This window comes from Anabrus simplex, chromosome 10 (genome assembly GCF_040414725.1).
Source record: "Anabrus simplex isolate iqAnaSimp1 chromosome 10, ASM4041472v1, whole genome shotgun sequence".
Taxonomy (NCBI): domain Eukaryota; kingdom Metazoa; phylum Arthropoda; class Insecta; order Orthoptera; family Tettigoniidae; genus Anabrus; species Anabrus simplex.
The window spans coordinates 30,810,912-30,837,487 of record NC_090274.1 but is presented as its reverse complement, the minus strand read 5'-3'; the positions used below and the strand labels follow the sequence as shown (position 1 = coordinate 30,837,487).

The 26,576-nt window shown below is 38.4% G+C and overlaps 1 protein-coding gene across 1 annotated transcript in view; it reads left to right on the top strand.

Annotated features, from left to right (window-relative positions):
* Positions 1-26,576, top strand: part of Nt5c (5' nucleotidase C) — a 52,241-nt gene that overhangs the window by 5,310 nt on the left and 20,355 nt on the right. The window contains exons 3-6 of the mRNA XM_067154522.2: positions 1,321-1,548; positions 13,214-13,348; positions 17,332-17,489; positions 22,001-22,187. Of these exons, the coding sequence (XP_067010623.1) occupies positions 1,321-1,548; positions 13,214-13,348; positions 17,332-17,489; positions 22,001-22,187 (708 nt within the window). The remainder of the gene's footprint in view (positions 1-1,320; positions 1,549-13,213; positions 13,349-17,331; positions 17,490-22,000; positions 22,188-26,576) is intronic.

Here is a 26,576-nt window from a genome sequence, read left to right as displayed (position 1 = left end):
TGAAAGGCAGCGGTTGCAACAGTTTGGTCATGTTTGTGGAATGAAAACCACTCAACTATTACACCAGCTCTTTTGTCGAAAACAGCCATCTCAATGGAAAGGTTCAACGAACTGCCGCAGAGGAAACCTGGCTAAAGTACATTGAGGATTATCTGAAGTGCCACTATTTAAAAATCAGTGATGCTGAGAACATAGCCACCAACTGCAAAGAATGGAAGCACATCGTGAACATTGTTGGGAGTCCAGTGGCATCCACAGCAGTGTAGTGGCTTCAGGGAGGAGGAGGATTTTATGCATGCAGCGAGGCTCTGGCTAGATTCTAGAGATTGTTGTGTTCATAAATGACAACAGCCATGTTTGAGGTAGTTTCCTACTTCATTTGCTGACAGATGCTGGTAAATAGTACTTTCATCAAGGCCATAAACATTTTATTCCCATAACTGATGACCTCAATATTAACCCCTTAAAACAAAATAATAATGTTTCATCATCACAAGACCTCTCATTGTCTGTACAACCTAAAGCAAATGGTAAAATAATGTTTTAAATAAATAAATACATAAATTAGAATACATAAATGAAATAGTTTATTTATTTAATATATGATGATAAACCATGTTATTGCTTATTCTTCTCATGGAAGGTTAGCAATCATCATGGAATAATTTTTTCTGTTTGATTTTCCCCAAACGAGTTGGTGTATCATGGACATTGTCAGAGGTTGTACATCCAAGAAAATTTTCTCCTCCCATGTTCACATTTCTCTCATGTCTTTTATTTGATCGGTTGTATCATGCTGTATTTGTCCTTTCAGAAGATGTGACCAAAATAGACTGTTTTGCTGTGTTTTCCAAGAGAGAAGACTTCACATGAAGTGAAGCATGGTGAGGCATGGGATCTTCAGCATTATGCGATACATCTACATTTTAAAGGCCCACAGTGTCCATTCTACTCCCTCAAAAACCAGCAGACTGACCTAGGATTAAAAACTTTACTGTCTGACTGTTTGTTTCTTTATTGACTGACCTTACAGATTTTTTTATGATATAAATTGTCCGCTTCTGTAGCGTAACGGTTAGTGTGATTAGCTGCCGTCCTCGGGGGCCCGGGTTCGATTCCCGGTACTGCCAGAAATGTAAGAATGGCAGGAGGGCTGGTATGCGATTGAAATGGTACATGCAGCTCACCTCCAATGGGGGTGTACCTAAAAAGAGCTGCACCACCTCGGGATGAGGACACGAGTTTACTTTTACTATGATATAAATTTATCTTTGATATTTACTGTCATATAAAAAAGACTCATGATAGTTTCTTTTATAGTATCCTTCAGGAATTGCATCTCTGGAATACAAGCCTGGGTTTGCCGTGCGAGGTCTTCACTATGACATCGAGAAAGGTCTCCTGCTCAAGATTGACTCGTTCATGCAAATCCAACTGGGGGCAGTCTACAGAGGTCTCTCTCCTGTGTCGGATGAAGAAGTCCTCGACCTCTACAAGAACAGAGTCATTCCGATTGCCTATCTTGAACCACAGGGCAAAAACTTTCAGGTGATTATAATTTTTTATTCTTTTGTTAATGTAAACTCTTTTGTCCACATTGTTTTTTTAGCAAATCTGTATTCTTCCCTCACATTTTCTCCCTTTTGATTCAATATGTATAATTGTGTATCATTCGTTGGTATTTGTAAAGATGATTTCAGAAGTACTCTATTGTTTCTGTCTTCTGCTACAAATTGTATTTTTTATTGTATTCCATGTTATATGTATCTCAAAACAAACAAAGCATTTAACAATGTGAAGAAATGGTGCGCAGTGAATTTTTTCTTAAAATAGAAGCCTGTTGTTCCTTCTTCTCGTTCTGACCTATCATTGAAGTTATCTTTTGCATATGTTTGTAATTTTTTCTCTTTGATTATTAATACATTGGTAACGGGCCCCAAGAATTCTCGTAGTTTCTCGGCCAACCGTGCATGACGAGCTATGAGAATTCTTGTTTTTATGGCCCTCATGTTTCCTTGATCGCTGCTAAAATCTGGTGGCAAAATTACAAGTGTTAAATGGAGTAGTCATGGAATAAATAGTATAAGGCAGCTATTTCTCCATCACCTCCTTTTCTTTAAACCTTCATCTAGTTAACAAAATAATACTGGAAATGTCGAGAAATTCCTTGGAACTTCAGGGCAGCTGTCAATATGGCACGGCGCATGTAGTTGCTAACAGATGTGGATATTTGTAATGAATTATGTGCAGACCGGTTATCAGATGTACTTAGAGACAGTGAATTAGATATTTCTAATTATGGGATTGATTCTTACAATGATTTTGTTCCTTCTATGTAAAATTGTGGACAACAATCCTGTGTTTTGGAATACCAGTGCAGCAGTGACTCAGATATACACAAGTCGAGTATAGATAACATTTGTAGTATGTAGTAGATGCAGATACAGTCGGTGGCTTCTCAAAAGATAATCCGTTCATAATTTAGAAGCTTGAGGTTGTTATTTAGAACACTTTTTGCGTTACATGAGTTTCAGTGCAGCAATGTAATTTTATTCTTGCAGGCTTGAACTATCCAGTCTACAGAGGGTAGCAGCCTCCGTCCTGACCCAGTCACCAATGTGTTAATAATGATCAAATGTATTCTTTAAGAAAGAAGTGAGTTCTCGGATGAAAATTTCTTTACATCGATCTGTTTTCAGACCGGCTTTGCTGAATGGAAGTGAAAGCTGGGTGGACTCAGGATGTCTTACTCATAAGTTAGAAGTAACAGACATGAAAGTGATGAAAATGATTGCTGGTACAAACAGGTGGGAATAATGGCAGGAGAGTACCCAAAATGGGGAGATAAAGACAAAGTTAGGAATAAACTCATTGGATGAAGCTGTACGCATAAACTGGCTTTGGTGATGATGTAATGTGAGGCGAATGGAAGACGATAGGTTCTCTCTCATATTCTAACCCTAAAGCATGTTGACAGTTCTCCTCCAGGATGCATGGAGAATCTCATCTTGCCCTCTCTGGTCGGACTCTTGAGTTGGTATCGTGGTAGTACATATCCCATGGGTCTTTGTCAGTGTCTCCCTCATTGATCCGTTTTTTCATTGCCTCTGGTCTCTTGGCAGTGTGCCTAAAGTATTTCCAGAACTGTTGGTTCACAAGCATCGACAGTCTCATTTTCATGCTGACTTGTCCCAGGATCTATGCGCTGGTGCGGTGTTCCATCCATGGTATTCATAATAGCTGTCTGTACCACCACAGTTACAGATATCAATCCTGCCTGCATCTTCTTAGTCCAAGTTTCTGATGCATATGTTGCGAAAGGGAAGATGAGAGTTCACACTAATCTCATTTTCGTCTTGACGGAGATGGAGGTGTTCCTCCAGATACGAGCCAGCTTTGCTCTGATTTTCTACTCTCCACACGACGTTCTCTCGTTCATGTTTATCTTTCACTATTATCAGTGTGTCATCAGCATAGCATTGAATGGTAATTTTTTTACCACTAACTGTGATGCTGCTATTCCAGTCTTCGAGGACCTCCCTCACGATGTGCTCACTGTGGATGTTGAAAAGGAGGGATGATAAAAAGCACCCCTGCCTTACTCTAGCAGCAGTTGAGAAGATATCTGAAAGGGTGTTGTCCACATGCACCACCACCGTACTTAAAGAGTACATGATAGGTTACCCAGGAGAGTAATGGACCCAGCCATAGAAAGTAAGATAAGTTGACACCAAGGTAATGTAACTGGTGCAGAATATATGATGATAGGAAAGAGACTGTGCTACCGTCTGTTACTGTTCAGAAAATATAGAATCAACACCCTGTTAGTGACTTGAAGGTGCTGGGTTTCTACAGGATTGTGTGGATGGTACATAGAAAAGGATGATTAGGAGAATCCATGGAAATTTAAAAGGAGGAGTAAATTCTTTGAACAGCACATATGATTTATTTGGAGAACAAACAACAAATCACATCACTTTTCATTAGACAATACATGATCAGTATGTTTTCCCTTCTTTTTAAAAAAAATAACTAATCTATCTCAGATAGAAACTGCAAAGACATGTACAGATAAAATGAATCAACTATCCCTATTATACATTTTGTCAGTCGGAGCGATGTTCCTAGACCACCAGTAAATACAAACTGGAGTTTAATAATCAGTTTAAAAAACACCTTAACAAGGTGCACAGATGTAGTAATGTCGATTGATTAAGAACTAGATATACACAATAATAAAAAAAAGATCTTAGGGTAATTGGGAAGGAAGGGAGGAGGTAATGATGGGAATACAAGTGTTGGGGTCATTCTTAGAAACAAGTATTACTGTGATATAACGCTGACTGATACATAAAGCTGGCGACATTCTACAGTTCCTGAATAGGTAGATAAAATATGAACACAAATCTTACATTTTCAGAGTCCAGTCACAAAATGTTTTTTTCACAGAAATTCCATCAGTAAAGATTATACAACACTCGTAAACAGAAAGGAACCTTGACCTTATATATTCCAACGAAAATTTGAAGTGAAGGACAATAGCCTCATATCTAATGATGCATTGTAATGCACAAGATTCGGGATCACTTCAGAACGGCATGCTATTAGAACCACCTAATTCTTGCATTGCAGACGTCCTTATTCTTAGATGTATTTATAGCACAATATTTTTGTTTATCATTTGGCGTAGGAAGGAAAAAAAGAATCAAAAAGAAAAAGAGAGAAAACAAAAAATCCACAAAAAATACCCTTCTTATGTTATCATGTGATACTCTTTAAAATTATCTAATCATGAAAGTATTGTTTATGTTTATAAATTCTTCTTTGTAACTTTTGGAAATGCACATTCAATAAAGCTTAGTAAAGAGGCCCAACCCCCTACCATCTCCTCTATTTTTCACGACCTCCTACCCACCTCCCTCATCCATCAAACCTACCCAACCCGCCCGCATCTCTTGGCCAGAGAGAGGGCGTTACCGTCTAGGTGGCCCGCCCCACTCCTTCAGGGTGGGGAATGAAAGCATTTATAGATAGATAGATAGATGAAGTGAAGTACAGTAAGCCTCACACTGACAGAAAACTAAGTTCCATGGACATATTATAAATGTCTCTTTTGCTCGCCATTCACAAGTCCGAAGTTGAGTTCCCAGATGTTCGGGAGGAAAAGGTAGACGAAACAAACTCTGGACTAGGCCCTCCAACCACACCAAAGCATAAGTTTGACTGATTTTGTCGGTAGGTTGATCGGGCTTTTATACTAATGTTCACGGAATTTACTGGAACATAGCTGAATCTTCTCAGTGAAGCAGGTGACGTAAGCAAAGGGCAAGTAGCTGGACAGCATATCAGTGTGTGCTTGAGTCCTGTAAATGTAGGTTGACCCATGGAGTGATGACATTGCGGCCATACAGATGTAGCAATGAAAGTTCATGACAGTTTATAAATATCATTGTAGATATTGGTGTTGACTCAGCTTAGGTTTGAAAGAAGATTCCACCTTCCAATACTTAAATTTATTAGCTAACCTATGAATTATTACATATGTTTAGCTTAATGTCTTGTCGTCTATATTAGTACATGTTTTGATCCATTTTTGGAGCATCTTTAGCTAAGACAAAAAAGTGTACATTACGAACTTTTCTTAATGAAGTTCTGTTTTCTCTCCTATGCTCGAGTTAGTTCTTCCCTGTGATTTAGATTTTGATAATGAATGTAAGAACTATCCAAGTGACAAAGAGTCTGTGTGTTTTCTGGTATCTACAATTTAGGTGATGTTATCTGTGGTAAATGTATATTTGGAAAGTGATCATTTTGTGTGTGTACCATATATGTATCTTTCTCTTACCGAATTCCTTTGCTGTTGCCCCCTAAGCGAGGACACCAGTCGTCGGTAAGTATGTACTCACCATCTGAGAATGTCTGTGTTGTGTATTGACTTGTCTAGACTGTCTTAAGTGGAAACAGCTGCAATATGACCATCTTATATAATAAACTAGTTCCAGCTTATGTTGGCTTTTGTTTCGAAGGAACCTAAAATAAATTGGTGAGTCAGCAGTATTATGAGTAAAAATTGAGGGTGTCAGAAGGTAGGTTTTCCAGTTTTATTAACACGGAAACCATAACTTACACGTTCGCTACTTCTTAGACCTCACCATATGTGGTGCACGTTTGTGCTGGTTAGCGGAACAGAACGTTGCTGCAGCAATGAAGGTCCTGAAAGAATGGTTATGGGTAGAATGCACGCAGTGATTCACTTTCTGTGTTATAAGCTATAAATTTCAGTTTTGTTCCGTACTGAAGTGCAATTATAAGAAATAAATTGACAAGGGGGGTCCACCTTTTCAATACAGTATATCATGTAAATAATATTACATTAGTCTTGGGACTAATTTCAGGCACTTAGTGGCCATCTTCAACTTAAAAAAAAAATTAAACAGATCATGTGATGGCTGTATATAGGATAAAGATAATGTTGCAGGAATAATTATAACATTAAAATACATATAACAACAAAAATTCTGGTTGTGATCTTGTCATAATATGATGTTGTCTTTAAGTTGAGTTACGACCTCAGGCAAAGAAGTAAATCTGGAAGTGATAACCAGAATTAGCAATGAGTAAACAAACAGAAAATAAATTAAAAAGGAGAAAAATTATTTATGAGACTCACCTCTAGAGTGAAATGTACAGTACACTTATATGTCTGATGTAGAACAAAACAATGACATGCTGTAGGAAGCAGGCGATGGAAACAAAGAAGTAGATAGTGAGAAGAGGGGAGGGTGATAAAGAAGGGAAAGGAAGGGGAGAAGGGGTGTCTAAGGTGGGGAAAGAAAGATTGTTGCTGAGAGGGGAATTTAAAGACGTTATAAAAGGAAGAATTATTTCTATCTGAGACATGATTACTAAAGATAGGAATTAAAAGGCCAAATAAAATGTTTGATTTCTCTGAAATTTCATTTAGATTGAAGTTAGGATTGAAAAACTGTTCCAGATAGATAAAACAGTTTTCTATAATATTGAGGAGGGGGCCTTTTTCTATAACTTTGAGAATTTTCATGTCTTGGTCGACCAAGTTTTTCAGAACAAGATCATCGGTTGACAGTCACTTCCGTCCCTGACAGCCTGCATCCTGAACGTCTGTACATCGTGCTTCAAAGTTCCTGCACTTTGCTGTCACTCATGAAAGTTCTATCGTACGCATTACTTATTCATCGATGAAGTTTAGCGCATTCCACCCCTCAGTATGAAGAAATCGAGTGACAGCACGCACTTCACACTTGGCAGCAGACTCCATTGCTCTAGGCATGTTTATGCGCGCTCAGAACTGACAAGTGCAAAGAGACACGGTCGATGGACCTTCTGCAACACATCTGCGTAAGGCTTCATTGGCTTCTGACTGTGGTTTTAATTTCGCGACAAATCGGAGGTTGGGGAAAAAATAGCCCTTGCACTTACATATAATGAGATTTCTGTAGGAGAACAAGGCCACTACATCCAGGATTTTCTGTAAATTAAGCCTTACTGCTTATCTGTAGGAGGTGTGCCTCAGAAACGATCTGTATTACTGTGTTGAGAGAGAGCTAGCTTGCTCCAATAGTTCCCTGTGGTTGGTGAAATTACTGAATGAATTCTTTGTTGCAGGATTCCTTCAAGGGACTCTGTATAGAATCTCGGCTGTTTGATAATATTTTAGTATAGTCCTTCTCAAAACTCAGTTTTTCTCTGAAGTACTGTTTGGTCACTTGGGCTTTCATAGAACTAGAAACCATTTATTTATGTGTTGAATCTCAAAGTTTGCTCAAAATTCCTGACTGTTTGGCTATTAATTTAATACTTTGCATATTTTGCTTAGTGCTATATTACTTCCTGTTCTGTGTGATTGTAGTTGTTGGATTTTTGAATTCCAGTTTTTGTTCTCTTGTTTTAAATGGCTGTTATGTGTGATGTTATGATAGCTAAACCATCATTATCTGCTATTGGATCTTGAAGGTCTTTTGTGGCTCATTATTTCAGGCATTGACAACTCGAACAGTGCACGTTTATATCAAGTGATTTTGTTGACAATGGCCGTAGTACAATGTTATGTGCAACTCTCAGAATATGGACAAAAATGTACACTATTTCATCAAGCTAGAACCTGAATGTGCTACAAATGTTGTTGTTGCTGCTATAAAAGGCAGCTGGTGGCTCTGTGTTGTTCATTGCTGTGATACATACTACTCGGTACGTAAGGCTATACGCTTGAAAGCAAATATCATCACCCTATTGTCTTTTCGGCAGACAACCATTTCACTTATTCCTCTTTTTTTTCTGCTCTACATTTTATTAGATGAATGTAGCCTGAGTAATTTATAAACTTAAAGCTGATCTGTTCTTAGACAAAAATAAATGAATGAATGAATGAATGAATGAATGAATGAATAAATAAATTACTGCTTTTGGGACTCTAAACAATCCAAATCCTTATTCTCTGGGCTGGTATGTTAACTTATTCTGCTAAGATGGCTAACATATGAAAGAAGCACACCAAGCTCCCTAATGTTTAACCCGGGAGAAGTTGCATTAAATTTGCTACGCAAGAAGTCCCACGTGGTTGAAAAGACTGCACCTATATTGATCTCGTACAACTCCATACACACCGGTTTTTTGCATTCCTTAGTATTGCGTTTTGCTAATTGTTGTTTATTTTGCTCTTATTACCAAATAAAATATAAACACAAATACAAACTTATACATCATCTTTCATGTTAATTATTTTGAAAAGTCAGCAATTTACTTAACAATAAACTCAATACATTAACACACGCATCATAAAGATAAAACCCTACTTTTGAAACATATATAAAAATTACAGACTGACTATCACGACAAGCAATATCTGCTTTTGGGTGTGAATTTTTATTCACCACTGTACATTACATGTTTACTCTCCCCCCTACTGAGCTCGATAGCTGCAGTCACTTAAGTGCGGCCAGTATCCAGTATTCGGGAGATAGTAGGTTCGAACCCCACTGTCGGTAGCCCTGAAGATGGTTTTCCGTGGTTTCGCATTTTCACACCAGGCAAATGCTGGGGCTGTACCTTAATTAAGGCCACGGCCGCTTCCTTCCTACTCCCAGCCCTTCCCTGTCCCATCGTCGCCATAAGACCTATCTGTGTCGGTGCGACGTAAAGCATCTAGCAAAAAAAAAAAAAAAACTCTCCCCCTGCACTCTTTGCAGGATTGCTTCATTTTGTATCATTTTTTTTGAATGGCTCATCACTGCTGCCAACTTGACTAGTTACATATTTAAATCATGAGACATAACCATACACAAACTAACCTCAGTGTAAGAAACAATAATTGAGGTTCCCTTAGCCAAGTAAATGATCAGTCATGATATTCATAATTAAGTTGGTTTTCTAGCTCAATGAGGAATTAAGAAAACAGTTTTTGAGCTGGAGGTCTTTCTGCTATTATATTCCCGTTGTCTCCACCACTTCACATTTTAAACTTTCAGGTTCAACAAGCATATTGTGTGTCTAATGTTTTTAGTGTATTATGTATATTTTGCTGAGGATGACCCTACACCAGGTCGAAACATGTCTATTTAAAATTTCATCTTAAGTGGATGTACCTCAATATTGTGTATTGACTCGGGCGATAATCATCACAATTATGTACAATTTGTAAGAGGTTCAACCGTCAATATGTAATAACCAATATCTTAGTCGAGGTGACAGCTTGTGGTTTTCTGACAGATTGTAAGCTATGGCCATTGTTTATAGCATCACCGTAGCTAGGGAAATGCAGTTGATTTTGTTGCTTGTAGAGCAGCATGCATTATTGCAGTAAATTGTTGGATGCTCTGTGAATGATTAACATTTAAACAAAATATTCAAATTAAAAAATTCATTCATTTTTTAACTATCTTGTTTTACATGGTGTGTTTCAGATTTTGAAGCCTGTTTTTATCATTTATCTTCTCCTTGATTTAAAATACATGTATGTTACAATTTGTGAAGGATAAACGTTTGCCAGTGTTGGTAGAAGAGATGTGAACAAACAGTACGCCACATCTTCACACTCCGCAGTTTTCAAAAACAAGCTCTCTCGTCATTAAGCTTGCACCTTCATAGCCTCCGACAAACTCATTTCCCATCTTCATAGGGAGGGGGAAGCATCAATACTCATTGAGAGGGGCATTCTTAGGCTATGCAACATCACAGAATATGAAAGGGTTTCCATGAGAACCAAAATTGAAGATAAAATGGCATCAACGATAAATATGAATGTTTGTATCTTTGCCTATCTGTGTTTTTTTTTTCACGTAAAAAATACTTGACTGATGAGCCCAAATTCACAAGCTTATAGCCGTAACGTTCGGTTAGCCTAACAGTATGAAGAATGTATGTTATCTTTTAAGTGGGCCACGGAGCGAAAGAAAATGTGTAGCAAGTCAAATGAAAACATATGCCTGGGATCTTAAAATTATTGAATATACTGCCTAAACGGCTAGTCCTATTGAAAAATGGAACGCACCAAGTGATTACGAGAAAAATGTTTATATGAATTTTGTTCAAATATCTTATAACTCTCGAGAAGAAAAAGCTTTACCAATTATAAAACATTAATAGTAATCATAAACAGTTTTTCCTTTCAGTTTGTACCGAAGTAGATACGTTTCTAAAAAATTGTGTTACAATGTCATGTTAGTAATCTTTCAATTGGCAGATCCTTTAAGACTTTGGGAAAATCATAGACACAGTCTTTCTGAGGATATAAAAAGGCACAGGGGAGAGTTAGCATCTGCCATTAAAATGAAAACTTCCCAACCTGGACTTCACACGAAAAGCTATATATGGCGACCCCCCCCCATTGTGTTCTTACAGCATATATTCACCTAGAATTGTGTAGCAAAGCAGGGGTGTACCAGCTAGTAAAATAATAAAGTTTGTTGAGTAAACATGAAATGTATCACAAGAGATCTTTTACATGCCAGTATCATACGATATGAAATGCCAAATTGAATTTGTTCTCCAGAGTTTGAACCCATGGTCTTGCGACGCAGAGGCCGAGAGTGGTTGTTAGTAATAGAGGAAGCTGGATTAACATACAAAAAGAACAAGCACAGAAGAAGAAAAGGAACTCTATTGTGCCCTCATTAAGTGTGCTTGCTTAAATACATCCTCTCTGTAAAGCCCCCTATGGGTGGGGGCAGCAGAACAACATGCATGATAGTCTCTGCCTGTCGTAAGAGGCAACTAAAAGGGGCTCCAATGTGAGCATGTGTTGGCGATCACGGTGCGCTAAGCTCAGTCCTGGCATTGCTTCCACTTACTTGTGCCAGGCTCCTCACTTTCGTCTATCCTCTCCGAACTCCCTGGGTAAACTTTTGTTCTTTTCCGACCCCTGCGGTAATAAGTTGCGAGGCCTGGGGAGTCTTTCGTTTTCATGCCATTTGTGGCTCTTGTCTTCCTTTGGATAATACTTTCATTTTTTTCTGTCTGGTTAGTGTTACTAGAGGATGATTGCCTAGTTGTACTTCCTCTTGAAACAATAATCACCACTGCCACTCTCATATAAAGCTGAAACAAGCTCAGCAGAGCTGACACTATATAGATTGAACTTGCATCATTCTAACAGGGGTATTGTGAAGAGAGAGCTCATTTGTGTTTCATGTTACATCTTGAATTTCTTTCTTGTTTCACCCTCTGCTCACAATAGTTTGTAAGCAAAGCAAAGGAACAAATAAATGACAGACCAAGTCATCTTTCTATCATCGTCATCATCATGATCATTTTCCAGCTCCAGTTTCCCAGGTGTGGTGTACAAGCGCTCACCAATTCTTCCTGTCAAAGTATAGTTTCTGTTCCTCTTATGTCCTCCCAGTTGACATTCCTCTTGGTGACCTCTGATTTCATTGTGTCTATCCATCGATTCCTTGCCTCTCCCATTTCACTTCTTAGTCAAAGCAATTCCTTGCTGTTCTCGTTCTGTCCATCCTCGTAACATGTCCAATCCATTGTAGACTGCGTAAGCTCGGCAACAGGTAGTTTGATGCCAGTCTCCTTCCTGTTTGCTTCGTTTCTAATTTTGTCTTTCCTGGTCTTTTGGTTCCTTGTTCTAATGAACTTCATTTCTGTTGACTGGATTTTACTATTAGCCTTGTTACGTAGAGTACATGTTTCGAGTCCCATGGTTAGTGTTTCTTTCTTGGGTATTTTATCCTTCCAGGGTAGATTTCTCACGTGAAAATAAAATCGAGAAGATTTTGAAATCCTATTAAGTATTTTTTGGTTTACTGTGTTATCTTTTGAAATGATACGTCCAAAGTATTTGAAGTCAGGAACAGATTGTAACAGAGATAAACTTGCCATTCCAAAGATTTAGTTTCTCCTGTAATTCTGCTTCATTTTCTCCCCAGATCATCATCTTTCTGTATATGACTTAATTTATTGCTTGTTTCTTCCTTTGCTTTACTTATATTGACCCGTTAGGTTCCTTCTTTCCTTCTGTATTTGTTCTGCGTTCCTTGTATTTTTAGCTCTTGCATTTGTCTGTATCTTTTTGTATGTTTATCTTGCTTTTTTCATATCCCTCACTTCTCATATTAAGACTCAAGGTCTGTCAAAATGGCTCCCTCAGTGAGTGTTGATACCTGCCCTCTTGATGATGTTGAAAAGCAGAATGAGCTCAAGAGAAGAAATGGATGTAGAACTCGGATTGATATGGAGAAAGCCCATATATTTGAAGACAGCAGTGTTTGAATATGTGGAGATTGTCTTTTTTTCCTTTTGTGTTTACATGATTTTCGTTGTCCTCCTCTTTATGTGCTACCCTCTTCTATTTGACTTGATTGTCCCATTCCTTTACATAAATTGAACTGTCATTACATTTACCATTTGTCCATTTTTCTGTTATCCGTTGTAACCTCTCCTCTTTGAAATTTATTCACATTGTTGTTCCCTCTTTTTTTGTTAGATGTATGAAACATAAAACTGAGAACTGTTAGTTAATAAAGTGTATGACTAGTGTTCCTGCATGTTTTTGACTATGTGTCATGTCTATGTATAGGAAATGAAATTGAAGCATATTGTGTAGTTGTTTGTTGTATTGCACATCTGTGTAACAAAATGAGAAAGTTACTCACAATAAATGGGTATGTGAAGAGAAACTTGAACCTTGTTGGAATTGAAAATTATGAAACATAACTGTCTTGTTTTACAGAATGTCACTGCCAAAATGGTGCAGCTAGCAGACTTGTTCTCTGTCCCCGAGATGTCTCTTCTGTGCAACGTGACAGAATACTTCATACGAAATGGAATTGATTATCACCCTGAGATTCTGTTCAGGGATGTAAAGGTCTGTATCAGATATTACTGGTGTTGGATAATGTTTTTCCAGTTGTGTAGTTTAGGAGTTGTTGTATTGGTAAAAGATCAGAAAGTGTTAAAATAATGCATGGAGAGAAATGAGCGACCTGTATAGGCAGGCAGCTGGAAGGGCCTTAGAAGAAACGTTGTGTGAGCTACATACATAGATCAGGAGGAAAACAACTGTTGTCCACAAGGAAATCTTACAAGTCCTATCAGCATAAATTTAAAATTGCTCCCGTGAGAAGGTGGTGTGTGTCACTCATTATTGTTGTCCTTATTAATATTTTTTAAAAGTCATTTAAGGTCAGTAGAGACCACATTAAGTAACTACAGGGTCTTTTTTTGTGCTTGGCAAGGACTTTCTCGCTCGACCTTGGCCGCCGATGACAGGCCGCTACCGGCCGCTGGCGCGTGCTATTTCCAGCACTTCCTGCAGTTGCTGACAGCTGAGCTCCGAGATAGTAGGGTGTTCAATGAAGCTGCTGTGTTCTGTATGTTGTATTGTATAGTGTTTTATTGTGATTGTGTATAGTGCTGTAATGTATGTGAAATATTCATTACGTGAACATGTATATCTGCACAATACATTAAGTGCAGAAAATCGTGTGCTAGGACAAGACAAAAGTTTTGAGCGAAATTTCCAGGGAGACCCATTCCTGTCAATCGGAAAATAAAACAACTGGCCAAGAAATTCAAACGTACAGGTTCAGTAAACAATAAAAATAGACGTAAAGGTTGTTATCTCCTTACTGAAGCGTGTTTGGTACGAGGATCATAAGTACAAATTTGTGGCCCCCTCGTAGCCCAGATGTAACGGCGTGTGATTTTTATTTGTGGGGAATGTTAAAAAATGTAGTTTATGGGAACATCTCTCACACACTAAACTTAAAGACAATATAAGAGCTGCAATTGCATCCATCATTGCTGAAGAACTAGGTAGAGTAACCGAATACTTCATTAGGAGATGCCGATTATGTTTGGCAGCGCATGGAGAACATTTTCAGCATAAAGTGTAAAAATGGTGAATAAAATGCATGATAATGATTTTGAGCATAAACACTAAACATGGTGAGTAAAATGCATGATAATGATTTTGAGCACAGTATTCTGCCGTACATACGCACGCGCGGTAGCCAGCAACTGAACCGTCACTGGCGGCCAAGGTCGAGCGAGAAAGTCCTTGCCAAGCATAAATAAAGACCCTGTATTAACATTTTTGGAGGTTTGTTCTGTAGCCAAAAAATTACTACCTTCATCCTCTGGCAGCTCGTTGTTGTCGGTCCGTTCGCCCGCCCACTGCAGGATCCGCGCTTAAGATCTGTGAGCACCATTTTACGCGATTATATGCAGTGTTCAGTTTAGACTTAGCGACCTTCATATCAGTGACTAGTGTGCCATGCTACCATTGTCTTGGCTTTCCATGAGGGTGCTTGCTTTCAATGGTGAAACTGTAGGCATGGGAAGTGACAGTACCTGTTGCTGCTCTGAGGACATGGCCTTACAACCTCAGATGCCTCTTCAGAAATTTCTCTTAAGTGGGAATAACTCCTATTCTCTGCCTGTTGTGTGATCAAGGAGTGGAACTGCAAGAGATCAATTGTAACAAACTTATCTCCATGTAGTACGTTATCTGTCATCAGTCTGAAATGACTTCCCAACTTAGTCCAATCCTCGCAAGGCTATTTTCTTGTATATCTCATTGTCACTGTGTTGTAACACCTTTATGGAAGAATTAGCTGGTATAAGACTGTTGTCCATGGAACACATTGGTGTTAACTGCAATCTTCGGAGAGGAATCTTCCGCATTCTTAGTGCTGTAGACTAGTTGTCAAAATTGTACATTTATCTTTTTATTTTATTTTGTGAAATACTTTCTCTTATGCAGTGGCTGGCTTGTGACAAAGTATACTTTTTTGTAACCGTTTGCGGCTTGATTATACAAATAAAATAATAAATTTTTGAAATTTTAAACACAGTAAAAGAAAACTTAAGGTTCAACAAAAGCTTTGCAACACAGAATATAAACAACAGTTTAGGAAACATGACAACTACAGAATGGATGTGAAAAGCGACATGGAACTCTGTGAGGTAATGAAATTTAGCCTTTTGTGAAGAAAGAAAACGTAAAGGATAATTGCCCTTGGATTACATATATTTATTTGAAAAAAAAGGAAACAGATCAAAACTCATAATAGAAAGGAACAAATTAAGAACTGTCGCCATAAGACCTATCTGTGTCGGTGCGACGTAAAGCAACTAGCAAAAAAAAAAAATTAAAAAAAATTAAGAACTCAGAAAGATCTTCATAAAACACAAATTAAATAACTGTTAAGCATGCCTGTGTAGACATGTGCATAACGTAAATGAAACTTAATCACTTAATTTAAATTGAAAGAAAAATATCCAACAGTACATGATGATAGCTAAAAAAGCTAAGTCATTTTGACAAAGTTTAGCAATGAACATGAATCTCAAGGATAAACTCCTCCGTAAGAAAAAGAAACTGTTACATTTAAATGAAGTTGAAATCCGAAATAAATGTAGAAACAGTGCTTACCCTGAGACCAGGTCTCCCATGACGGAACCGAAGGAGGAGCACGTCAGCTCACGAAGATGGTCAGATGATCAAAGACAGAGATCCTACCTCGCTCCCACCGAAGGAGCGACATAAGATCCATGCAACCATCAAAGGACACCAATAAGAATTTCGAATATACCCTCAACTTCAAAATTCACCAGTTACATTAACTCTTGTTTTCTCCAATCAAAAATCTCTTCTTTCTTGCTGACAAATATTTGAGAAAAGTCTTCGTTTATGCAACAGGAAACACGCTTCTAGAACTGCACACTTAGGTACACACTGTTTCACAAATTTTGACAAAAACTAAAAATTCACAAATAAATGATAATTTTGATACAACACATAAAAAAAAGAATTTCTAAAACAGAATTCTTCCTAGTCCAAAGGTCCAAACTAAATAAAATCTTACACAACAACAACAAAAATTTAAAACAATAAATTAAGAAATTTCAATCAATTTCCACTGCTGTCTTAATACTGCCACACTTTTACATTAATTTTTAGAAAAGAAATAGATACAGTTGGCAAATTTAGATGTAACCTAATTGTAACAGTGATTTCTTCGAATTGTTAATGAACCCCTTAAGGGATCGATGGCAATTTCCCCTAACATTATCATTGGCAGAGAAATCTGTTTCCAAAAACTGGGGCAAAAATGGGGATGATGATAATCATAATGTTGTCTGGTTCCTTGGCTAAATGATCAGCGTAGTGGCTTTTGGATCAAAGGGCCCTGTGATCAATTCCTGGCTAGGTCAGGGAATTTAACCTCGTTTAGTTAATTTCTTTTGCTTGGAGGCAGGGTGTTTATGATTATCGCAATAAACATTTTCCTATTAACCACGACAGAAATATGCAATATTGAATTCATCCCTCCACATAGAGTTGACATCAGGAAGAGCATCTGACCGTAAAACTAGGCTTAAGGCTTAATTCACGTGAAGTACTTACCCCAGATAACAGGAAACAACAATGACAAAAACAACAACATGGCCTCAGCTACCTTTAGCAAGCATTTTAATTTGACGCCATCTGGCTGCTTGCTTGTCAATTTCAGCATTCCGTTTTACCCTAGGCCTAGGCAGAGTAAACGGAACCTCTCTTGGGTGTCTATGGCTGAGTTTTAATGAATTTTGTCGGGTGACCACAAATATGCCGACATCGGATGACATGGAGTGTGCGATGGACTTTTTTCCACCCTTTAAAAATCCTACTACCTCTGCCAGGTTTGAACCCGCTATTTTGGAATCTGGAGGATGACACTCTACTATTGATCCACAGAGGGAGCTGCTATAATAATAATAATAATAATAATAATAATAATAATAATAATAATAATAAAGACAAGGTTTTACACTTTTTTAATTTGAGATTATTTTTGCCTGTAGAATTCTGTGCAGAGGTGCCATCCAGTGATGCATGGCATCGTGGAGAACAACGTAGCAGAGTATTTGGAGGAGAACAAGGACATCCGCAAGGTTTTCGACCGTTTGGTGGCTGCACGCAAGAAACTCTTCCTCGTAACCAACAGTCCTTATCACTTTGTGTGAGTATGCTATCTCATCATCATCATTTCCCTTTATCCAGCTGTAGCCGGGTAGGGGCAAATATGGTTCCTCTCCACTTTCTTCGGTCTTTCCACCACTCCTCCTCCAACACTGTGTCCCAGTCCAGGTTTCTTTCTATAATGCTGCGTTGGATGGTATCCTTCCATCTCAATCGTGGTCGTCCATGGCCTCTCCTTCCTTGGATTTGCATTTCCATCACCTTTTTTGGCATTCTTTCATCGCTCATTCGCTTTATGTGCCCAAACCATCTTAGTCGGCTCTTCTCTATTCTATCATTCATTTTTTCTACTCCAATTTCTTCCCGGATTTTCTCATTCTTTATTTTGTCTCTTCTACTCTTCTGTATCATACTCCTCAAGAATTTCATTTCGGCTGCCTGTATTCGACTCTCATCCTTCTTTGTCATTGTCCAAGTTTCTGCTCCGTAAGTTGTTATGGGTACGTAATACATCTTGTACATAGTATCCTTTGCTTCCATTGGCACATCTTTGTCCCATAACATGTTTCTTACACTATGATAGAAACAACTTCCAGCTTGAATCCTTTTACTAATCTCAGCATCCAGTCGAGCATTCTCCATTAATTCACTCCCCAGGTATTTAAACGTTTCCACTACTTCCAGGGGCTTGTCTGCAAGTCTAATCTGACCTTTCCCTTCTTTCTCCCCTCTAGTCATAAGAAGAGTTTTACTCTTTTCTACACTTATTTTCAATCCACATTCTTCGATCTTCCCATTCACCACATTCAACTGTTCTTGAACCTTCCTGTCGTCTTCTCCCCAAATCACAATATCATCTGCAAATAACATGTTCATTTCTCTTCCTCCATATGCTGCTTTTGCTGTTGAATTAAATTTATTTACCACTTGCTGTCAGTGGTGGGTTAGGTTTATTTTTGGCCAGTTTCAGAAATTGTATCTGAATAATGACATTAGCATTAACACTGCCTAGTAAAGATGAGTGTTGGCAGTTAGTGTAGTGTTACTGTAGAAGTGGTGCAAGCAATGTACAACAACTGTGTCATTAGCGTACAGACTGATTGGGAAGACGAAATAGTTTAGAAATTAAACTGGACTAAGACAGGGGAGTGTGCTGTCACATCTATTGTTTTTAATGGTTACAGTTGAAATTGTAAAGGAGACAAAGGAACCGTATGGGAATAGGAAGATTATGTTATTGCTATTTGCAGATGATATTGTACTTTGGGGTACGAACAGCAAAAAAGTACGAGACCGCGTAAAGCACTGAACGAGAAGATTGTAAAGTATGGTATGAAATCAGTCCAGAGAAAAGCAAGACTTGAAATTGTGGACAGTTTCAAATACCTAGGGAGTGAATTAATGCAGAATACAACGCTGGACATAGAAATTAGCAAGAAGGTGCAACAGGGCAATGCATTCTACCAGAGTGTAAGAATTCTTATCTGGAATAAGGAAGTACCAAGGAAGTGTAAAGAGATAATGTACAAAATGTATTATGCACCCGTATTGACGTAAGCGGCTGAGACCTGTACATCAGGTGGAGAGTAGAGTAGAATTCAAGCCAGCGAAATGAAATACTTGAGAAGAATGATAGGAAAGGCAGAGTGAGAATGGCCAAAAACAAATTCTCATGGTGTCTGTCCGAGTTTTAGCTCAACAATTTCTTGACCAACAACAAACTGTCTTCCTTCATTGATTGTGGAGAAGCTTTGTATCAGTGTTAAACATGATATCCTCATATATCAGCTGAAAGTATATGTGTGAAAATCATCAAGAAGTTGTACAGGAATCAAACAGCTCACATTGAAATTATAGACTTAGACTTTTGGATTGGGGGTGTATCTGGAAATAATATAATCTATTTAGCATAGACAATTTTGTGTGGACAGAAAACTGACACCATGATAACTAGGCAACTAATGTTTGTCAACTATCTCTACTGTCTTCATCATCATCTTTCTCATGTTATTACTGTGTGCCAGAACATTGCTTTTTGTATGCAGTAGGCACAAATGACGCTGTGTTTTAAATGAGTCTCCACTGTCTTTGACTGGTGTTTCATCTAGGTCACAGCAGAGCCCCTAATACATGGTAATATCACCAACGGCAGCAGAATTTTTCTCATAATACATATCTTGCAAATATTTATATATTGTGTGCTAAATCAGCGACCATTATGTTGGACGTAGATCTTGATAGGTGGGGCTATCTTGTGACATGGCATGGGAATGTTGTGTACTGGATCAGCTGCCATATTGCTGGACGTCGATCATGGTGCTACATATTTCTTTTGATTTATCGGGACACTCTATTTCCCTGCATGTCCTAAGAGGCTAATAAGAGGGAAACAACCAAAGAATCTGTAAAAAGAATTTAGAAAAACACAATGGTTTCACCTGATCAATACTGTTTATTTGCTTAAGGCAAATTAAAAATTGTAGAACATGTTTCATCTACTTTGTAGATATCTTTGGCTACATGTGTTTAGGCTTATTGCATAATTAACAAGGACACATGGTGTCATCACAGCATTGCTGCATGGACCATTTTTGATGTGACTTTAAAAATTTTGAGTGCTTCCACCTTATGTGAGAAACACCATGGGTCTGTGTTACCTGTGATTAGTACAGTTATGAGGGGTGAGTGATCTGGATTTTGGACCCCTTTGGACAACAAGCATCATCTCATAATATGGGGCATTGTGAATTGGATCCACTGATTGTTTAGGATTCATTGTAATTTTTTCATCATCATTAGTTTTAGATTTTAGTCACTAGATAAATTTTGAAGTTTTAATTATCGTTTCATTTTGTTTCACCTCATACCATTAGGGGCCGATGACCTAGCTGTTAGGCCCCTTTAAAACACAATAATCATCATCATCATCAAAACTGATTCTTTGTTTTTCCATGTTGCAGAGAAATTTACAGCAGTAGAGCTAAGTGCACCCCACAGTGGGCCAATCAGAGGCCGTAGAGTAGGTCACGTGACTGCTGACGTCAGCAGCGCGGGAAATTTGAATTCGGCACGCACAAAATTCGAATGCCAAATGCTTTTGTTTGTAAACAAAGCCATGTGCTTTTTTGATAGCTGTCAAGCTGACAGCTACCATCTTTAAACAACAGAGCATCGCTAACCTCAGTGCTGCTGTCTTTATGGCACTAAACCTTATGGTGGCACGAAATTTGAAATTCCAGTCCTCTTGAGGGGCCTAACCTTACTTTAACGGCTAGTTGCCCTTTCCGACGCCTAAGAGAGCAAGCCTAACCTCATGGAGGGGCCTAACCTTAGTTCTACGGCTAGATGCCCTTCTCGACATGGACAGTCATTATCTTGGAGGGGCTTAACCTTACAGGACGTCGTTTTACGGCGAGATGCCCTTCCCGACGCTATCTTGAGTAGTAGGACAATGATGATTCTCTCCAGACATTGTTTTAAGTAGTAGGACAATGAGGATTGACATAAGTAAGAATATGGTGGAGTCTTAACTACACAGGGCCATAATTTTACAGCAAGATGCCCTTTCCGACGCCAGTTGCACAAGATGGCGGCTATACACTGCTCCTTATGTACGGCCTAGGGGCACTTGCGCAAGATGGCGGCTGCTCTTATGAGACGGCCTAGGGGCACTTGCACAAAATGCCGGCTATACACGGCTTCTTATGGAAAAAGATGCCGGCAATGGGCGCTTGCGCAAGATAGCAGCTGCTATTATAAGTCGGCCTAGGGATGCTTGCGCAAGATGGCGGCTATACATGGATTCTTATAGAAAAAGTTGATGGCTATGGGCGATTGCGCAAGATGGCGGCTATACATAGGTTCTTATGGAGAAAGCTGGCTAAGGGTGCCTACTACACAAGATGGCGGTCATACACAGGCTTATATGGAGAAAGCTAGCTTAGAGGCTACAAAACAAGATGGCAGCCTCCTCCTCCTCCTGTGACTTTAATTAAGGTACAGCCCTAGCATTTGCCTGGTGTGAAAATGGGAAACCACGGAAAACCATCTTCAGGACTGCTGACTGTGGGGTTTGAACCCACTATCTCCTGAATGCAAGCTGATAACTATGTGACCTAAACTTCACAGCCACTTGCTCAGTGGTGACAGCATCAACGTGAAGTGACAATAGTGTGTTCCCACCTTAAACCACTGAAGACCGGGCGAGTTGGCCGTGCGCGTAGAGGCGCGGGACTGTGAGCTTGCATCCGGGAGATAGTAGGTTCGAATCCCGCTATTGGCAGCCCTGAAGATGGTTTTCCGTGGTTTCCCATTTTCATACCAGGCAAATCCTGGGGCTGTACCTTAATTAAGGCCACGGCCGCTTCCTTCCAACTCCTAGGCCTTTCCTATCCCATCGTCGCCATAAGACCTATCTGTGTCGGTGCAACATAAAACCCCTAGGGAAAAAAAAAAACACCGAAGAAGAAAAACACATGCGGTGGTAATTGATGAATTATATCATTTTGAGTTGAACAGTATTTGTGTAGAAACTTGTATTATTATTTATAGTGATCGCGGAATGAAGTTTTTGGTGGGAGAAGACTGGTGCGATTTCTTTGATGTCATCATCGTTCAGGCAAGAAAGCCCAAGTTCTTCACTGATGAATCCCGACCTTTCCGAGAATACAACAAGAAGAGCGGAACCCAGCTGTGGGACCGTGTTCACAAACTGGAGAAGGGGAAAATTTACTATGAGGTGAGAATCTTCTGTTTGAGAGTTCTGATATTTCAAGGTGCTTGATCAGATACAAGAGGTAGTGAGCAATGATGCTGATACAGAAAAAACATCACCTCTTTATAATATGCAATAAAAAATTTTCAGTCTGTCAAACACACAGCAATTACAATATAAATTATAACACTGAAATAGTGTTTGGTGACAAAGGATTTAGCATCGGCAGTCTAGATCATGTGTATTTTACAGGTATGTTTATAGTGTTATAATTTATATTGTAATTGCTGTGTGTTTGACAGACTGAAAAGTTTTTATTGCATTTCACTAAGTCGACACTGGAAAATGGCTTCAAGCATAACAAAAAAAAAAAAAAAAAAAAATTATAATATGGCAGAACTTGGTTAATTTGAACCTGAAGGATCCAGAAAAGGAGCTCAACTAAACAATTGTTAAAGATCTTTTTTTTTAAAGGAGAAATCCACCTTTACAACACTGGAAAATATTTATTCCTTTTTAGAATAACATCAGTGGGACATGTTTCATCTCTCTAAGAGACAACTTCAGCCATTCAAGGAACAGAAAGAAATAGCTGAATTATTTCTTGAATAACATGTCTTATGCCTGTTGCTCACGGTAAAATTTTCTGTCAAATTTATTGTACAATAATTTAATTTTATACAATTTCTGTTGCTCACGGTCAAATTCAAGTTTTATAAATCCTTTGATAAAACTTTTCATAAAATAGGACATGTTCTATTCCGTAAAATTAATTTTACGAAACGAACCAATCACCGAAGCTGACATCACGATGATGCTGGCGCTACGTCGTGAGAAGATTGCGAAGCTCGATTGTAAACAAACACGCCTTTATAAAATGGCAGGATCCGGGAGGATTAAGGAAACTGTTAGTGTTTTACTGGACGAATACCAGAAATATCCTTGTTTGTACGAAGTTAAAACGCCATTTTATCACAACAGAAATGCAAGAAGAGAGGCAGAAAACACAATCGCCGAATTCCTACATGAATGCTGGTCTTCTAACCTCAACTAATTTTCGACCAAGGACAGCAATCCTCTACCTTTTTCTCTTCTTTTGATCCAGTCCCTAGTCCAGCATTTCCTGGCATTTCTTTTCTTCCTTTTTACCATTGTACAACATATAATTGCAGCTAAAGCAGCAGCAAGTTTTGCTTTGTTTGTTGGAGCCATACTCTCAAAAACACTATAAGTAGAACAGCTAGCTCGTTGAGAACAGCTGATCCTTAGTTTAAAAGTTTTAGATGGCAGCACATACACATCTTAGTTCAGAAGTGAGTTCATAGATGGCCATCCTGATGCTTCCACAGATTTTATAAAATAATTTTTTACCGTGAGCAACACAACTTCTTTTCAACAAATTTTTATAAAATTAATTGTACAGCAAATTTTACGAAACATTTTACCATGAGCAATAGGCATTAGTCTTCTTGAGTTATAGACTCTAGTCAAATTGCCACTGTTATAGACATACACTTTAAAAGCATACATGCAATTTAGAAATGTGTCAATAAGTGTTTATCTTAGTGAAAACTTAGTTAATTATGAAGACGTGGTTTTTGGAACTTCAACAAAAGATCAAATGAAAAATTAAATGTAACAAGAAGTTATAAAATTAGCTCTACTGTCTTTAAAATCATAGGTTTCTAAGGCATTGTAGTTGCTAAATTGAATTTTTAAATATAGTTCCAACACTTGGCCGACAGGTTCTTGGTGTTCTAGCTTGGGCTTAATTCACAGGGGAACTTTTCTCAAAGTATTTTGATTAAGAGTTGAATTGCTGGACTTGGTGTAATTGAAAACTTTATACGTTGAATGAAGAAGTTTCCTCGTCTGTCTTTCTTTGGCCTGGCCGGCTTGTGATTTTAAAGACAATGCAACCAATTTTATAACTTGTTGTTACGTTTAATACTTCTTATGATCTTTTCTGAAGATCCAAAGAACATATCTTCGTAATTAATTGAGTGTTCACTTAGATAAATGTCCGCCTCTGTAGTGTAACTGTTAGTGTTATTATCTGCCGTCCTCGGGGGTCCGGGTTTGATTCCTGGTACTGCCAGAAATTTAAGAATGGCAGAAGTGCTGGGATGTGGTTGAAATGAATGAATGAATGAATGGATGAATGAATGGTTCATGCAGCTCATCTCCAATGGGAGTGTGCCTGAAAAGAGCTGCACCGCCTCAGCATGCGGACACGAGTTTGCATTTTGTCCAGCTCCATGGCTAAATGGTTAGCGTGCTGGCCTTTGTTCACAGGGGTCCAGGGTTCGGTTCCCAGCAGGGTCCAGACTTTTAACCATGATTGGTTAATTCCCGTGGCATGGAGACTGGGTGTGTGTGCCTTCTTCACCATCATTTCATCCTCATCACGACGCGCAGGTCGCCTACGGAAGTCAAATCATAAAGGCCTGCACTAGGTCTCTCCGTAGGCCACATGGCATTATTATTACTTAGATAAATGTTTATTGACACGTGTGTTTTTGAAGTGTATGTCTATAACAGTGGCAAATTGACTGGAGTCTATAGACTAGAACTCAAGGAGACTAAGACATGTTATTCAAGAAATAATTTAGTGTTTTTTTAGAAATGCATATGTATCTTTGCTATTTGTTTTTGTTCCTTGAATGGCTGAAGATATTTCTTAGAGAGAGACAAAACATGTCCCAATGATGTCATTCTAAAAAGGAATAAATATTTTCCAGTATTGTAAAAGTAGCTTTCTCCACAAAAGATCTATAACACTTATTTGAGTTTGACCACGGGTTAAAAAATTAAATTCATTTTATGTAATAAACTAAACAATATCATGCAGTATACTTAAACCAAATCCCGAATTGAAAATAATCTCTGCTTATTCAGTGGTTGCTTGATAGCAATAGAATATAGAGTAGCAATACCAGTAACAGATCTTAAAACTGATGGCATTTTGTCATAAAAGACACACAGGCCTACAGATTTTAAAAATATACTACAAACAATATTAATCTTTCTCAGCTTGAAAAAAAGCTGGCAATTTGGATTTGTTTCTTTGAATTTAGTTGCATAATAAGTGCTATTCATTATCATCATCATCATCATCATCATCATCCATTTCTCCCACCAGGTTGGGATGTTTATGGTACCTTTTAATCTTCGTCTGTCCAACCACCATTGTTCCTCCTTAACTGTGTTCCAGTCCAGATTTCTTCTTACTATACTATTCTTGATCATTTTCAACCACCATAATCTGGGTCTCCCTCTTGTCCTCCTTCCTTCCAGCTAGGTTTCCATCCTCCACGTAGCATCCTTCCCTCTACCATCCGCTTAACATGTCCAAAACATCTTAAGTTTATCCCTCTCCATTCTGCCATAAAGCTTTCCGAGTCCAATTACCTTCCTGACGTCCTCATTTCTTACTCTGTCCAATCTTGTCTTTCCTATCATATTTCTTAAAAATTCCTTTTCACTGGCTTGGGTTTTATTCTCCTCTCTTTTTGTAAGTATCCAGGCCTCTGCTGCATATGTCAGTACCGGTATTGGGCAGAAGTACATCTTATACTTCATGGTACTTCCCTCCTCCACATTATGTTTCTCATGCTCCAGTAAAATGCATCCTGCATCAGTTCACTTCCAAAGTATTTGAAGCTCTCCACAATTTCAAGGTTTTGTCCATTTATTTTTATAATTCCCCTTGCTCAATAAACCTCCTAATATACCAGATATTAATCAAAGGTTCCCACCCAGGTAGTGTTCCATCACCCCCGAACATTATTTTTTGAAAATATAAGAGTTCCAGTATGGTCTTTTTACTTCGAATTACACAATTTGTTATTAGAATGAAACACAAATTTTTAACTTTGTCTTGTTTAGGAATGTCAAGGGTCCATGAGAATATTTCTAATCTTCATAAATTTGAATTTAAAACTTTGGAATTAACCAAGTTCTACTGTATTTTATTGTTTACCTTGGTCCTGCCTAACTGCATGTTATAAAGGTTTCACTGTACACAAATACCACATGTAATGTTATGAGAAAATGGCATTTGCTGTGGTAAACGCAGTAAAAGATTCCCAGAAAGTTCTTCGACATGTAACCGTCATCTTCTCACACTTGTACTGACGTGGTATTGTTTAATATGTCCGGCTCCATGGCTAAATGGCTAGCATGCTGGCATTTAGTCAGGGGATCCCAGGTTCGATTCCAGGCAGGATCGGGAATTTTAACCATCATTGGTTAATTCTGCTGGTACTGGGGCTGGGTGTATGTGTCGTCTTCAACATAATTTCAACCTCATCACAACGTGCATTCGCCTATGGGCATCAAATCAAAAGACCTGCACCTGGTGAGCTGAACATGTCTCTGGGCACTCCCGGCACTAAAAAATCCATACGTGAT